Source organism: Halichoeres trimaculatus, unplaced genomic scaffold (assembly GCF_033239565.1).
Source record: "Halichoeres trimaculatus isolate MK-OKI-2021-1 unplaced genomic scaffold, fHalTri1.1 fHalTri1_scaffold_6, whole genome shotgun sequence".
Taxonomy (NCBI): domain Eukaryota; kingdom Metazoa; phylum Chordata; class Actinopteri; order Labriformes; family Labridae; genus Halichoeres; species Halichoeres trimaculatus.
Window position 1 is genome coordinate 20577762 of NW_027437184.1, and position 13403 is coordinate 20591164.

General features: G+C 39.7%; 2 protein-coding genes across 2 annotated transcripts in view; both read right to left on the reverse strand.

The window, feature by feature from the left end:
- Window positions 1-8786, reverse strand: part of fryb (furry homolog b (Drosophila)) — a 60334-nt gene extending 51548 nt beyond the window's left edge. Inside the window, exon 1 of the mRNA XM_074671959.1 lies at window positions 8648-8786. The gene's annotated coding sequence lies outside the window, so the exon portion shown is untranslated. The remainder of the gene's footprint in view (window positions 1-8647) is intronic.
- A 1178-nt stretch (window positions 8787-9964) lies between these two features.
- The window catches only part of rxfp2a (relaxin family peptide receptor 2a), a 31047-nt gene continuing 27608 nt past the window's right edge, over window positions 9965-13403 (reverse strand). The window contains exons 18-21 of the mRNA XM_074673194.1: window positions 13033-13128; window positions 12034-12202; window positions 11127-11345; window positions 9965-11024 (exon numbers count right to left, since the gene is read on the reverse strand). Coding sequence (XP_074529295.1) covers window positions 10759-11024; window positions 11127-11345; window positions 12034-12202; window positions 13033-13128 — 750 coding nt within the window. The 3' untranslated portion in view covers window positions 9965-10758. The remainder of the gene's footprint in view (window positions 11025-11126; window positions 11346-12033; window positions 12203-13032; window positions 13129-13403) is intronic.

Here is a 13403-nt window from a genome sequence, read left to right on the forward strand (position 1 = left end):
GGGTCATTCTACGAAACGGGTGCCATTTGGGTCCGCAACATTTGATGAGATGTACAAGGAACAAAAAATGTGTTAATATGTGTTTACAAATTTTGGGGATACCAAAGCAAGTGCTCTTATTGAAATGCTGTATTCTATTTCTTGAAGAGAAATTTTTTTTCATTTGAAATATAACTGCTCTTTAACTAAACAAAAATGTATTTTATCCGATTCCTCGATTAATTGATGGGATTTTCAGTAGAATACTCGAATACTAAAATATTTGATAGCTGCAGCCCTAGACATTATCATCATCATTTAACTTTTTCACTTGGTGTGGTGTTAAAAATGCAAACTGAAAATTGTAGCCAAGAATCGCAATTTAAATCAAATCGGCACCTCAAAAATAGTAATAGAATCAAATCGCTAGAATAGCATGTCTTACCAGCCCTAACATCTAAGTGGATCCAAGCTTCATGGACTGTTGCAGCCTTTACGCACGGATCAGGCAACTGGGCAACTGTGCAAATATGTAACGCAATATCTGATGGGCATGAGGTTCATTTTGTTTATCTTAAATCAAGTGAAAAAGAGAGTTTACTTTCTCAAACTGCAGGTTGATTCAGAGTTGTTGGTGCGTATAACACAAAATCAAAGAGATATAAACAAAATGTTTTGTGGGTTTTCATTAATGCTGACCTTTCTTAGGCAACAGCTTTGTCTAATGTTTTCATCATCAGACGTCTTGGTGAGGAAATAGTTAAAGGTGGCAAACAAGAGCAGGGAGGCACCGTGCCAAAGTCAGTTAGAGAGGCGTGCCATCCCCTGGGGGAGACGCAAAAGCCAAGTAGCAAGTCTGCACACACACAAGCACACACACGACAACACAAACAGGAGATTGTTTTTATCCTGTCATTAACTCACAAATCTGGCCAACCAATCAAGATAAACACTCAGGTTATGTTGAAGACAAAGTTGGGCTTGACAGCAGAGTGGGGGTTGTGGTCTGTGTGCACCAGACAGTGACAGTGAGAATAACACAGATCTCAAAGTATAAATACACAGTAAAGTGGGTGAAAACATATTTGGCTGTGGGTGCACGGTTGTTGATTGATGATAATGGGCTCCACTGGGAGTCTCTGACAAGCTACTCAGGTTGGTCTTTCTCTTGTTTGCTTGACCTGATTAGTCTGTAGTGTTTGTGCTGAGGGTCAAACACGGTCATTTATCCTGTCTATGTTGCCCTTAACACCCCCATGAACTCTGTGATGTAAATAAGTCTCTGTATTTTTTTTTTACAGTGATTTTAAGATGTTGACAGTATTAAGGTGAGCTGTAGCGCTTGTATTTGATTATTTAGATGACAGTCCCCTCTAATGCAAATATCAAATTATTCTGTTATCTCTACTTTTATTTCGACTTTTGCAAACTACAACAACCACATACATCAAAACAGAAAGTGGCAGGGACCGGTTTCAGCCTGAAAATAGGGCAAACAGAAACCCTAGCTTCACATAATGTTTTGCTAACTCAGTCATTCATCTTTTCTTTTCCTCACCTTATTTGAAAATACTCTTTCATTTCTTAGTTCCAGCTTGTTTTGGTTTTGCATCAATGTTTAAATAAAGAGTAAATCTCTGATTAGAGGAAAAGAAGCATCAAACAGCCTCACTTCCTGTCTGAAATGTAAAACTATCCTCTCCCACACAGAACTGAGCTTGGAATGCGCCATGATCACTTTTCAGGGGTTATTATTTCTTTCCCCGTCTTTGTCACAACCTGCTAAGCTCATCAATCAGAGAAGCAGCGTTATTTTAGGCCTCTGAATGGATTAAAGAGATGGAAATAGTCACCTGATACAGCTCTGGGTTTTGTTTTGTCTTTACGTGAGATGCTAATTCACCCTTTCATTCATTACTTCCTGAAAAGCAACCTCGCCCCATGAATCACGTCTTCTCTGATTACCCCCCCTTCGCTCATCATTTAAATGACACCCTCAGAGACCTCCGCCACAGCGGGAAATTTATTCCTGCTGTCACTCAAATATGTTGTCACGTTAACAGTCTCCCAGATCGTCCCGGATGCTCGGCAACCCGGTCAAGCAGGAGAAATGAGGGCATAAACAAGTTTACTTTTGGCTTATTCACATCGGCAAAGACTGCAGTTCAGAGGTTCAGCGGGATGAAGGGTAGAATTAATGATAGGAGTGACTCACCAGAAGGATTAACTGAACAATGCTTCTTTGCTATGTATACTTTTTTTGCTCCCAGTTGTACTTGTGAGATTTATGCGTCAGACTGATGATGGAGTACATATTTTGAGTCTTGTCGACACAAGCACTAACAAAACATGGAGACTGCTTTCAGTGGGACATGTTGGTGGCTCTGATGAGGCTGAATAACAATTCCTAAGCAGCTCTTTATTTTGCATCCTGTGATTACTTTGCTTATGACATAATAAAACAGTCAAAGTGTTTGTTTTAGGGGTTTGTGCTATGCTAAGGCTCAGTGTCATAAGTACAATAACAAGTTTATGTTCATATGCTGCACATTCCTGACAATTAGGGCTGCAGCTATCGAATATTTTAGTATTCGAGTATTCTTCTGAAAATCCCATCTATTAATCGAGTAATCGGATAAAATACTTTTTCTTTTAGTTAAAGAGCAGTTAATTTTCTGATACAGCATGTCAATAAGAGCACTTGCTTTGGTAGCACCAAAATTTGTAAACACACTTTGACACATTTTTTGTGCCTTGTACATCTCATCAAATGTTGTGGACCCAAATGGCACCCGTTTCGTAGAATGACCCATTGGTCTCCAAACTCCAAAAAAGAAGCTAGATTTGTTGCTAGTTGCTATTTTGTATAAGAGGTAGCTTGAGGGGTCTGAAAAATCTCTTAATATGGCCTCAGCTCTATTGGAAATACCGCTCTTTGATCTTTTTAAAAATTAAATCATTCCTCGAGGCGGAGAAAATTACTACTACTACTAGTATTTTTTGTAATCGAGTACCTTGAATCATTCGAAGAATCGTTTCAGCTCTACTGGCAATAAAAGGAGTTTGAGTGGTCTTTTTCTTAATCTTGTCTTAAAATGACAAGGAGCACATACAGGCTGTGATTAAGGATCTAGATCCAGATAAGGACAGGGGGAATGTAGAAAAAAATGAGTTCTCATTCAAATATAGCGTAAAATGTTTCAGTATTTTGAATACAGCATCTAATGAGTGATGTTTAAAGCTAAGAAACGTAAACCATAAATACTTTAAAATTGAAAAGAACTGGATTAGAAGCAGTTCCTACACTCAGATGTCCTTCACCTTAATTTCTGCCATCGTCATCATCAGCCCTTAAACTGGCTCTACAATGGTGCCCCCTTGAGCCCAGTGCTGACATAATAACTTCACTCAGGAGTCAGATTCAGGGGGTTGATGAAACAAAGATGGTTATAATCTCTTCGTGCTGAAATATTTCACTGGAAACGGGGGAGGAGGGTAAAGGGGATAAAACACACTTGACTATCTTATCCTTAATTTATTATTTACATTCCCTTTTAGTCAACGTCAAATGTTAAAAGACATACATTCATTGGCCACTTACTAGGCACACCTGTCCAACTGCTTGTTAACGCCAATTTCTTATCATCTAATCACATGGCAGCAACTCAATGCATTAAGGCCTATAGACATGTTCAAAACGATCTGCTGCAGTGGGATTTTCACGCACAACCATCTCTAGGGTTTACAGAGAACTGTCCAAGAAAGAGAAAATATCCAGTGAGCAGCAGTTCTGTAGGCCAAAACGCCTTGTTGATGCCAGAGGTCACAGGAGAATGGACGGACTGGTTCAAGCTGATAGAAAGACAACAGTAACTCAAATAACCAAGTGTTACAACCGAGGTCTGCAGAAGAGCATCTCTGAACACACAACACGTCCAACCTTGAGGCAGATGGGCTATAGCAGCAGAAGACCACACTGGGTGACCCTTCTGTCAGCTAAGAACAGGAAACTGAGGCTACAATTCACAACACCAAAACTGGACAATAGAAGATTGGAAAAACGTTGCCTGGTCTGATGAGTCTGGATTTCTGCTCCACATTCGGGTGGTAGGGTCAGAATTTGGCGTCAACAACATGAAAGCATGGATCCGTCCTGCCTTGTATCAACAGTTCAGACTGGTGGCGGTGTAATGGTGTGGGGGATATTTTTTTGGCACACTTTGGGCCCCTTGGTACTAATTAAGCATGGTTTAAGTACCACAGCCTACCTGAGTATTGTTACGACCATGTCCATCCCTTTATGACCACAGTGTATCCATCTTCTGATGGCTGCTTCCAGCAGGATAACGCTCCATATCATAAAGCTGGAATCATCATTGTGAATGCAGACCGATATCAGATTTTTTCAGTGGGAGTCCGTTTATTTGTGTTTTTGGTTAAGTAAAAAATGGCCCCGTCTGAGTGCAGAAGAAAAAGGCAGAGGAGCAGGGAGGGGGTGTTTGGTGCGAGCATCCTGGGCTTCTGCTGCACAAAAACACTGCTGTAGGGGTAATTTCTGCCCTAAACCTTGTGATAGGACCCAACTTGTTCCATCCCGGAGTATCACTTTAAGGCAGTGCTGAAGGCAAAAGGGGGTCCAACCCAGTACTAGCAAGGTGTACCTAATTAAAGTAGTCAGTGAGTGTATATCTTGCATTCTGTACAGGAGGAGAGAGAGAATTATGTTCTTCACATCCATGAATTAATACTTCAACATCAGACATGAATGTGTGTGCAAACATACAAACATGCAGCTCTGTTTGCCTGGAGGCCTCTCCATACATACAGTATGGAGCAGTGTTATGTAACATCATCTCTGAAGTCTCTACTGTGCAGACTAATGCAAACTGCCTCAGAACTCCATCAAGTCCATCAGCAGTAAAACAACACTCCCTGACCTCATTACTCAAATCCTGAACGAAACACACACGAAAACAAATAAATCTAATTAATCAATGATAAAAACTACAGTAAAATAAACAGAAGTCTTACACAGGCGTATCAGATGGAATCAGGGTATCAACAATATTCAGGAGACGAGCACACCCATGAAATTATCTCTACAGCACCTGAGAGTGAGAGCAATACTGAAGACTGTGAGTGTGTGTGTGTGTGTGTGTGTGTGTGTGTGTGTGTGTGTGTGTGTGTGTGTGTGTGTGTGTGTGTGTGTGTGTGTGTGTGTGTATGTGTGTGTTCTGATGTTTCCCTGTATAGCAGAAGCAGTCAGTTATGTAAGCCTGTGGGAGTGAGGTGCTAGGTGGTGTCTATGGAAGTGATGACAGCGAAGAAAGATGGATAACTCACGAGCTGAGCGTAGGAGGTCAAACAGAGAGTTTGTGCAGCCTAACAACATATGGATGAAGATGAGTATCATCTCTACAGTGAGCTAAGGACTCAGTGGTCTTCTGAGCATGTCATTGAGCATGAGGGCAGAAACAGAGCACTGTGTCACTGAAACAGACCACAGAGCGTGCGCATGCACCACAGCACACATCAACAACAGACATTACACCACAGCAGCCCTGCCTTTAGCTGAACATGTTGGTCATGTAATCCTCCCCCTGGTTCCTGTCACTCACTACTGCTGCAGATTAATACTGGAAACAAAGAGTTAAACAGGCTGTCATTGGCTTTTCAGTCAGATCAATTATTGTGAGATGACGAAACAGTTTCCTTTGCCCACAGGAACTAGAATGTGAAAATAGTTGAGTCCTCAAGTACAGGATAAAGATTAGTTATCCCAAAGTAGCAGAAAATATTACAAATTCAGTGACTCATGATGTGATTCATTACAATCAGATCACAATTTAAATTATACACCATGTCAATTTGATTAAATCATGATATGAAAATGAAAAATTGCCCCAGAAGTTTAAAACTAGGATTAAGGTCATTAGTGCCACCATGAGGAGAAATGCAGAACTGGCACAAAAGGTCAAGTTTAAATTGTAATCTATTCACTGTGCTGTTTCCAATTATGGAATTGTAATTTGGTATATACTGACAATTTAATCATAGAAATCAGAGCAGGGATGGAGTATTGATATGTGTGCAGTTTATGGCTGATCAGATTGTAGTAAGGGCAACAATTTGTGTGATGTAATCTGTTTGAAATATGTAGAGATAGGTCAAAGAACCCTCAGATGTTTTAATTCATAATTGGAGACATGTTTCATATTCATCTTAATATTGATGTCAAACACTAACCCCTGAAACACAGAGGGATTAAACAGATGTTTTACTAAACTATGTTAAGTTACTAAGTTAGAAAAGGCTTGACTATTTCAAACCACAAAGCAGAGAAAACACCAGAACTATATATTATGAGGGCCCTCTTTTTGAAAGTAATGCATATCGAAAAAAAATCAATAAAATAAAATATAAATAAAAAATCTTTGAAATGCTGAAACTCCAAGGATTACATGGACTTAAAAATCTGCATCAATGTGTGACATGTTGATCTCCAGTCAGAGTGATAATGCTGAGCAGCAAAACACATTGTTTCATCACTGTGGACTAGGGATGCACAATATTATCGGCACAATATCGGTATCTGTTGATAAAAGCTTAAAAACACGTTTATTGGTATTGGCAGATATGAACATTTCTGCAGATAGTCACAGCCGATAAGGTGCTATTCAGTTAAGATTATTATTATTTTCCATCTGAAAAATAAGCTCCTTAAATAAAATGTAGCACTTCATTTATTTGCACTGCAGAGCTCTGTGTCTGTCACCAGGTTGTTACAGTAGCTCTAAAATAATCAAATGCAACTTGGTTATGTTTAAAAATGCATTGTACATTTAAAGTTCATGTGATCTAAAGAAATTATTTTTCTGTATTTCAATACTGAATGTCTTGAGTTTGAAAAAATAATACATTTCTTATTTATGGTAAAATCAAATGTTTTTTGTCTTGTTTTATGTGTGTTTCTTAAACAAATAAGACCATCACAAAAAGAGTAACATATAAATTCCAGTACAGGATAGACTTAGCTTTCTTTACAGTGAAAAAACAAACAAACTTGTAATTATCGGTATCGGCCAAAAGGGGTTTCGATATATCGGCACATCGGATATCGGCAAAAATCCAATATCGTGCATCGCTACTATGGACCAATACAACAGCCAAAAATGTTACGTTTTGTGTTAAAAATTTGTAAAAGCTCTGGCAGCCCATTTGCAGAGTCAGTATATGGTGATACAATCCCACTTAAGAGCCACACAAGAAATCAAAAATGTGATTTAAATCTCAATAATGCCAGAATCCACAGCAAATAAGAAACAAAGCTGGATTCAAGGGGATTTTGTGCTGCTGAATGATCATGGCTCACATCTTGATATCAGAGAAGAAAACACAGGCTGCAAAAAAAAACTAATTTTGTATCATACTCTAGAATATTCTGTGACTCCTTTATAAAATAGCTCTGCACAAATGTATTAAAGATGAGGGGAAAACCACTTCTTATCATCCCAAAGACAGGCTATGGATAAGTAAATGTACATGTGAGTATGTAGTGAGACCCTCACAGTCCTGTTACACACATGACAAGCTGTCTGTGTGCGTTTCTTGTGGCGTTTCAAGTCCAGACACAGAACAATGGAGTTAACTGGGTCGCCATTGCTGACTGGCTGTGCCAAACAGCTGGAGAGATGGAGAGGGACTATGATTGAGTCATGAGGAAGGAGGGGAGTGAGGTTGAGGAATAAAGAGGAGGCATGCACAGACAAAGCCAGTACAGACAAACTAGTAATCGGGAGAAATGGGAGGGCTTGATTTTGCTATGTAAACAAAACAGCATACTGAAAATGAAATAGAGAAATCTAAAGATATTTGATTGAACTTTGCAAAGTGACATGAAATGACGAACCCAACGTCTGGTGGTCGAACTGCATGTGTGTATGAATAATAAATGCAGTAATGTACGGTTTTGTTTTTTCACAAAATGTTCAGCCCCACTCCTGACCATCTCAGCTGTGGAATAATAAAGTGCACAACTACTCAGGCGGGATGATCCACACCACTGGAGCGAAACCAATTTAAGTTTCACAATTGGAAGGCTCTTATTTTAATCCACAACCAGTAATCCCCGTGTTATCATTCATACATACAAAATCAACATGAGCTCTAATTCACAAACATGATACCAGACAGGAACAGCAAGACAATCATGGTTTACTATGAGATGTAGTATGTTTTATTTATGCTCCCATCGATAGCAGCTAGCTCTGGTGACATGGCTGGTCTGTCATTAATGTAAGCCACCTAGCTGGTAGCTAACAAGCAGTGTAGCACATTATCGTTCACCGCCATCACAAACTGAGTATTTACATTCAACAAAAAGACTGTTGCTTTGCCAGTGACCCTCACAAAGCAACACGGCTGTTCGTTGTCTGAGTGCTCCCGGGGAAACGTGGCTGACCCGGTTACATTTTCTTTCATTCAACGGCTCTCGGCGACTGTAACCAGCTATGTCTGGGGCTAACTCGGTAGCCAAACAGCTAGTATGAGCGCCTGTGGTAGTTATATCGATGGCACATCAAGACATCGCTCTCTGTCTTTGTAGTCAACACTTAACCGTTCGGCACAAGCAGAAACGAAAGCAATGCGACGTAAAACTGAAAGGTACCTTTTCCGCGTCGACCTTGTTGATTAAACGATCATTTCCAGGCGCAGGTTCTGTTTTTTGGTGATTTTGTGGCTTGTTTTCATCAATCCGTCTCGTCTCTCTCCTCCAGGAGTCGTGCCGCCCCGGCTGACAGCACTACTGTTCGGGATGACAGCGCCCCGCCCTTAGCAACCAATCACATGACGACGAACTGGAAACTGAGGCAAAGCGCGTTTTCTATTGGTTGACGACCGTGTCAATCGTCGTGTCGCTAAGGGTGCACCTTGGTCCAAGGGCAGGACACCTGCTATGGGAGGATGCTGAGCGCTGCAGGTGTGGTCAGATCAACTGATGAGAAAGCTGTGGAAGGAGAGGGAAAACCATGTTGCTGGATGATAGTTATGTTATTTACCACGGGGAGGGCGTCGACAGACAGGCAGTGTCCAATAAAAAGATATTTATCTTGGCTGGCAGGAGTTGATTCTGCTTGCTTAAAAAACTTGTGAAAACCATATCAAAGATTTAAAAATCATTAAGAAGATTAATTCAGTATTCAAAACCACGAGGACTGGAAAACCTCTGCTGTACACTACAAGAGGTTGTCCATAAAGTTTGTTCGTGTCTTTTATTATTCCTAATAAGGAATCACTTTTGTCAAACCCCCCACAAAATGGACTTTAATAAATGCAATATAAACATAACATCCACAATCAAGACTGTCTTCTGTACCAAACACTATTATAAAAAAGTACATTTGAATTTATTCAAGGCATAATTTGAAATAATAGTCCATATTTTACTTGCAGTCTCTAACTTGGGCACATCTAAATTCGTCCTATTACAAGCCACCCTTTCTTTCTTTCCTACAGCTTTTACTCCTTCTCCTTCTCTTGCAGTCTGAGATAAAGGAAGTAAAAACCATTGAATCATATTTTGTCAAAAAGTACCAACAGAAAGAATTCAGATCAATTCATTCGATGCCTTACAGTGCAGTTAAAAAAGCTAAACTGACAAAATTCTCATGCATCAATAGCATTATAGCATTCTACAGATTCTGCATCATACAAGTTTGGATTCAAACATAGTGGGAGCACATGATGTGCATGCAGGTTGTACATAATTCACCGAAAACAGGAGAAAATTTTCAAAAATGTAATCAAACCCAGAAAAAATGTCACCAAAAGACATCACTTTATGGTCAGTGAGGAACCAGGATATAGCTGCTAAGAGATGCAAAATGTTTAGTCGCTGGTTTAGTCTTACTCTGTGATGTTAGTCTCCCATTGGTTAACTTGTTTCAGTTGCTAGGATCTGAAATTATGAACTGCCTTCCTCACATTGGCATTTATACTTAAACTGAATCTTTCAAACACAAAGACAGATCTGGCTCACAACTGTGACATCTGTGCAATTTTGCATGATTAGTCATTGTGCAAATGCACTCCCTGCATTTGCATCAAGTCATTCATAATTCTGAGCATGAGATGGTATTTTGTGTCTCACAAAGATGTATAATAAGGGTCATAAACCTGATGACTGATGGAACAAGTCACTATCAGAGGAAGAGGATGAGAAAACAAAAACAGAGTAAAAACACTTCAGGCTGAGAAAGAGAGCTTATCTAAAAAAGTGTCCCATGTTTAGGCAAATTTTGTCCTTTTTCTTATAGATAAAATTGATAAAATGAGGGATTATGGCATTTGATTGTCTTGTGTACACATAATGAACAGAAATTCAAGCAATAATTTGTTTTTTTCATTTCTATCATGCCAGTTCAATAACTCCATGTGCATGTCTGAGTTCTGCATTTCATGCAGTCCAAGACTCTTTTCTTTTTTAAGCTGAAACCACTTTTCTTGGAAGCGATTTCTTGGCTCAGCATCTTATAAGCATCACGTGTGGGTGGGCTCACGTTGTTCAGATGGTTATCCACAGATCAGAAGCACAAAAGTCTGTTTTTTGTGCTAGTACTCTTTGAGACCCAAAGTAAGACCCCAGTCTTTATTTTTGGGGGAAATAAGTGTAAACAGCCTCACACACAGGCTTTTCTTATTAAAAGTCTTACAGGCTTCCAGATGAACTATCTTTGGGCTTGTGACCTCTTTGTTTCCCAAGCTAAGTTGCCTTGTCTCTCAGGCATAGCGAGGGTCCATACCGGTCAACGACATCTGCTGGAGGTAGGCTGATGGCTGGTATGAAGGCACCCGTGGTGCCTCTACAAAGATTGTAGAGGAAGTGAGGCTTTTACGATCTTTTTTCAAGTTATGTCTTCTCTGCCATCGACACAGTAAGAGTTCCACTTGCTCTCTAAAAAAGCTTGTGGTCAAAGTGTACAGGATGGGGTTTAAAGCGCTGTTGATGGGGAGGATAAAGATGACAACCCAGCTTGAGATAGTGCCTAAAGGAGAACAGGAGAAAAAAATTATTGACGAGCTGCATATGCCTGAAAGTTTATTGTTATGTTTTTCCATAAAGAAAGATTAAAAGTGCTTTTTCTTACCTGGTATCTCCACTTCCATTAGCGAAAGGACTTTCACCAAAAATATGGGAATCCAGCAGAGGGCGTCAGAGAACACTATAAAGAAGAACCTGTTGGCCACAGCCACGTCTCTGTGCAGTCTGCTCCTCAGGTCTGTGGCATTGATTCCAGTTTTATAGATAGAGAAGAACATGCTGGAGTAGGAGAAGACGATCACCAGGAATGCCACCAGATTAAGACCTACAGAAAAGCAGGAGCTATTCACACACATAGAGGCAGCAGTGGAAGTAAAAGTCAGTTTATGTGTTTTTAAATGACTGGTAAAATCCTCTGTGCATTATAAATCCTGAGTCTTCCTAATAAGCAATTTATGTTAACTCTGTAAACTGTTTCAGTTAAATGTTGGTAAAATTGTTATTGTTTGTCATTTTTTATCAATTATTACTCTTTTACTCTTACTCCTGAGCCTATCTAACAACTTACTGAAGTATAAACAAATTACATCAATTGAATCACATAACTTCCACCCACTTTGAAAGAATCTCCCCCACTTTGATTCATTAATGTTGAATGTCTTCCATGGACTCCCAGTGAGAACAGTGAGAAATAAGAATCTGGACTAATCATACTCTGCTGATGGAGCCATGTGTTTGATGTGTATCTCACCTCAGTGTGAGGAGCACAATGTTCCCTGTTCCCTTTGATGGCTTTGCAACAATGCCCCTCCAGAACGCTCTCTTCTTACAGTGTTTGTGTTTATTTATGCAGAACCATATGTATCACTGTAGCATTGGGAAACTATCCCGAGCTTGTATTCAGGAGAACATTTTTTTAAGCCACCTACAAGTGATGAAATTGCTCCTTCCTAACATGGTTGCAAACTGAAGAAATGTTGTGAGAGGCAGAAAGATTATCTTTTTAAATTTACCCAGAAAAATCCCTGTGGTATATCCTTTGGCGGTAGCTTTTTCTTGCCTGTCAGAGTGCAGGGGAAAGCACACGCCATTTCGCCCGTAGTAGTTTCCGAACACATCTTCATTCATAAGAGGCACAGAAGCAATGATGAAGCCCAGCAGCCAGATCGAGACCAGGATCACCTTCCAAGGAGACAACACAAATGTTAGGATCTCTACAAAGTGAAAAACTACTGCATACTCAATGGAGTTGATTGTAGCCAATCCAACATTTAAACAAAAACGCAAGAACGTGTCATCTTAGAGAAAGATTCTGGGGCAAACAGTGTTACTGTGACAGCAAAAATGTTGGCAAGAGTCATCAGGGGGACGATAGTGAGAGGTTACAGGTTAATGTTTACCCTCAAGAATATGATCACATGGTTTTAAACACTGACTAAGGAAATGTATGTAAAGCTTAAAGCAAAAGTTCTGCAACATATGAATTCACCCTGCCATTTTTATTCCTAGCACTGTTTAACGTCCTAATGAGTAACATAAGTTTTTCTGCACAGCACCTGAAGAAGCTGAGACGGGCTTAAAGTGAGGTAACAAGAATATCCAGGGTTTCGTTTATCTAAAAGGTGAAAGTGTCCTGTTTTAATGGCCTTTCGACGAAAGGCTTCTCTATCTGATAGAAAACTCCTAATCAAATATTTCTGCACCCAAGGTGATGTGAACCACAGAGATATGTTTTTTTCTGGCATAATTATACTGTAAGATGATAGACTATTCTGCAGAGTTATTAGTTTTATCCGAAAATGGCTTTAGTAATGAAGAAAGAGGATTTGTCACCAAATGTGCAGAACATGAAATGCGTAATACAGCAGCTTTGCAAAAAACAGCAACAGCAGCAAAATGTATTTTTTTTCACACCATGAGGCTGTATGATGGTTATATAAAAATGACAGTAAGAGTAAAAAACTATGCGACTGTTTCCTCAGAGGCTTCGACTTCTCATATGTTCAACTCACCCCGGTCTGAAGTTTGCTGGGACGCAGATTGCTGAATGGAAAGACGATAACCAGGAACTTCTCAAGAGTCAGGTAGGTTAAGAGGAGCACAGACACCTGCAGAGAAAGACTCAAACTATTAACCTTGAAAGAACACGGTCAACCCACAAATCGTTGACAAACAGTGCTGTTAACTTTTGCTGACATGAAGGACAAACGGTAGAGTCAAAAGACGCAGTAGAAAGAGGAGTACTTGAACATTTATATATTTCCACTTTCCACAACACCTAGTTCATTAAATTATTCTTCCCGGAAAAAAGAGATATCTTTATGCTTGTTTACTATGGTTTTCCATAACCTAGCTTATCAGCTGGATCTTCACTCTGTGTTAA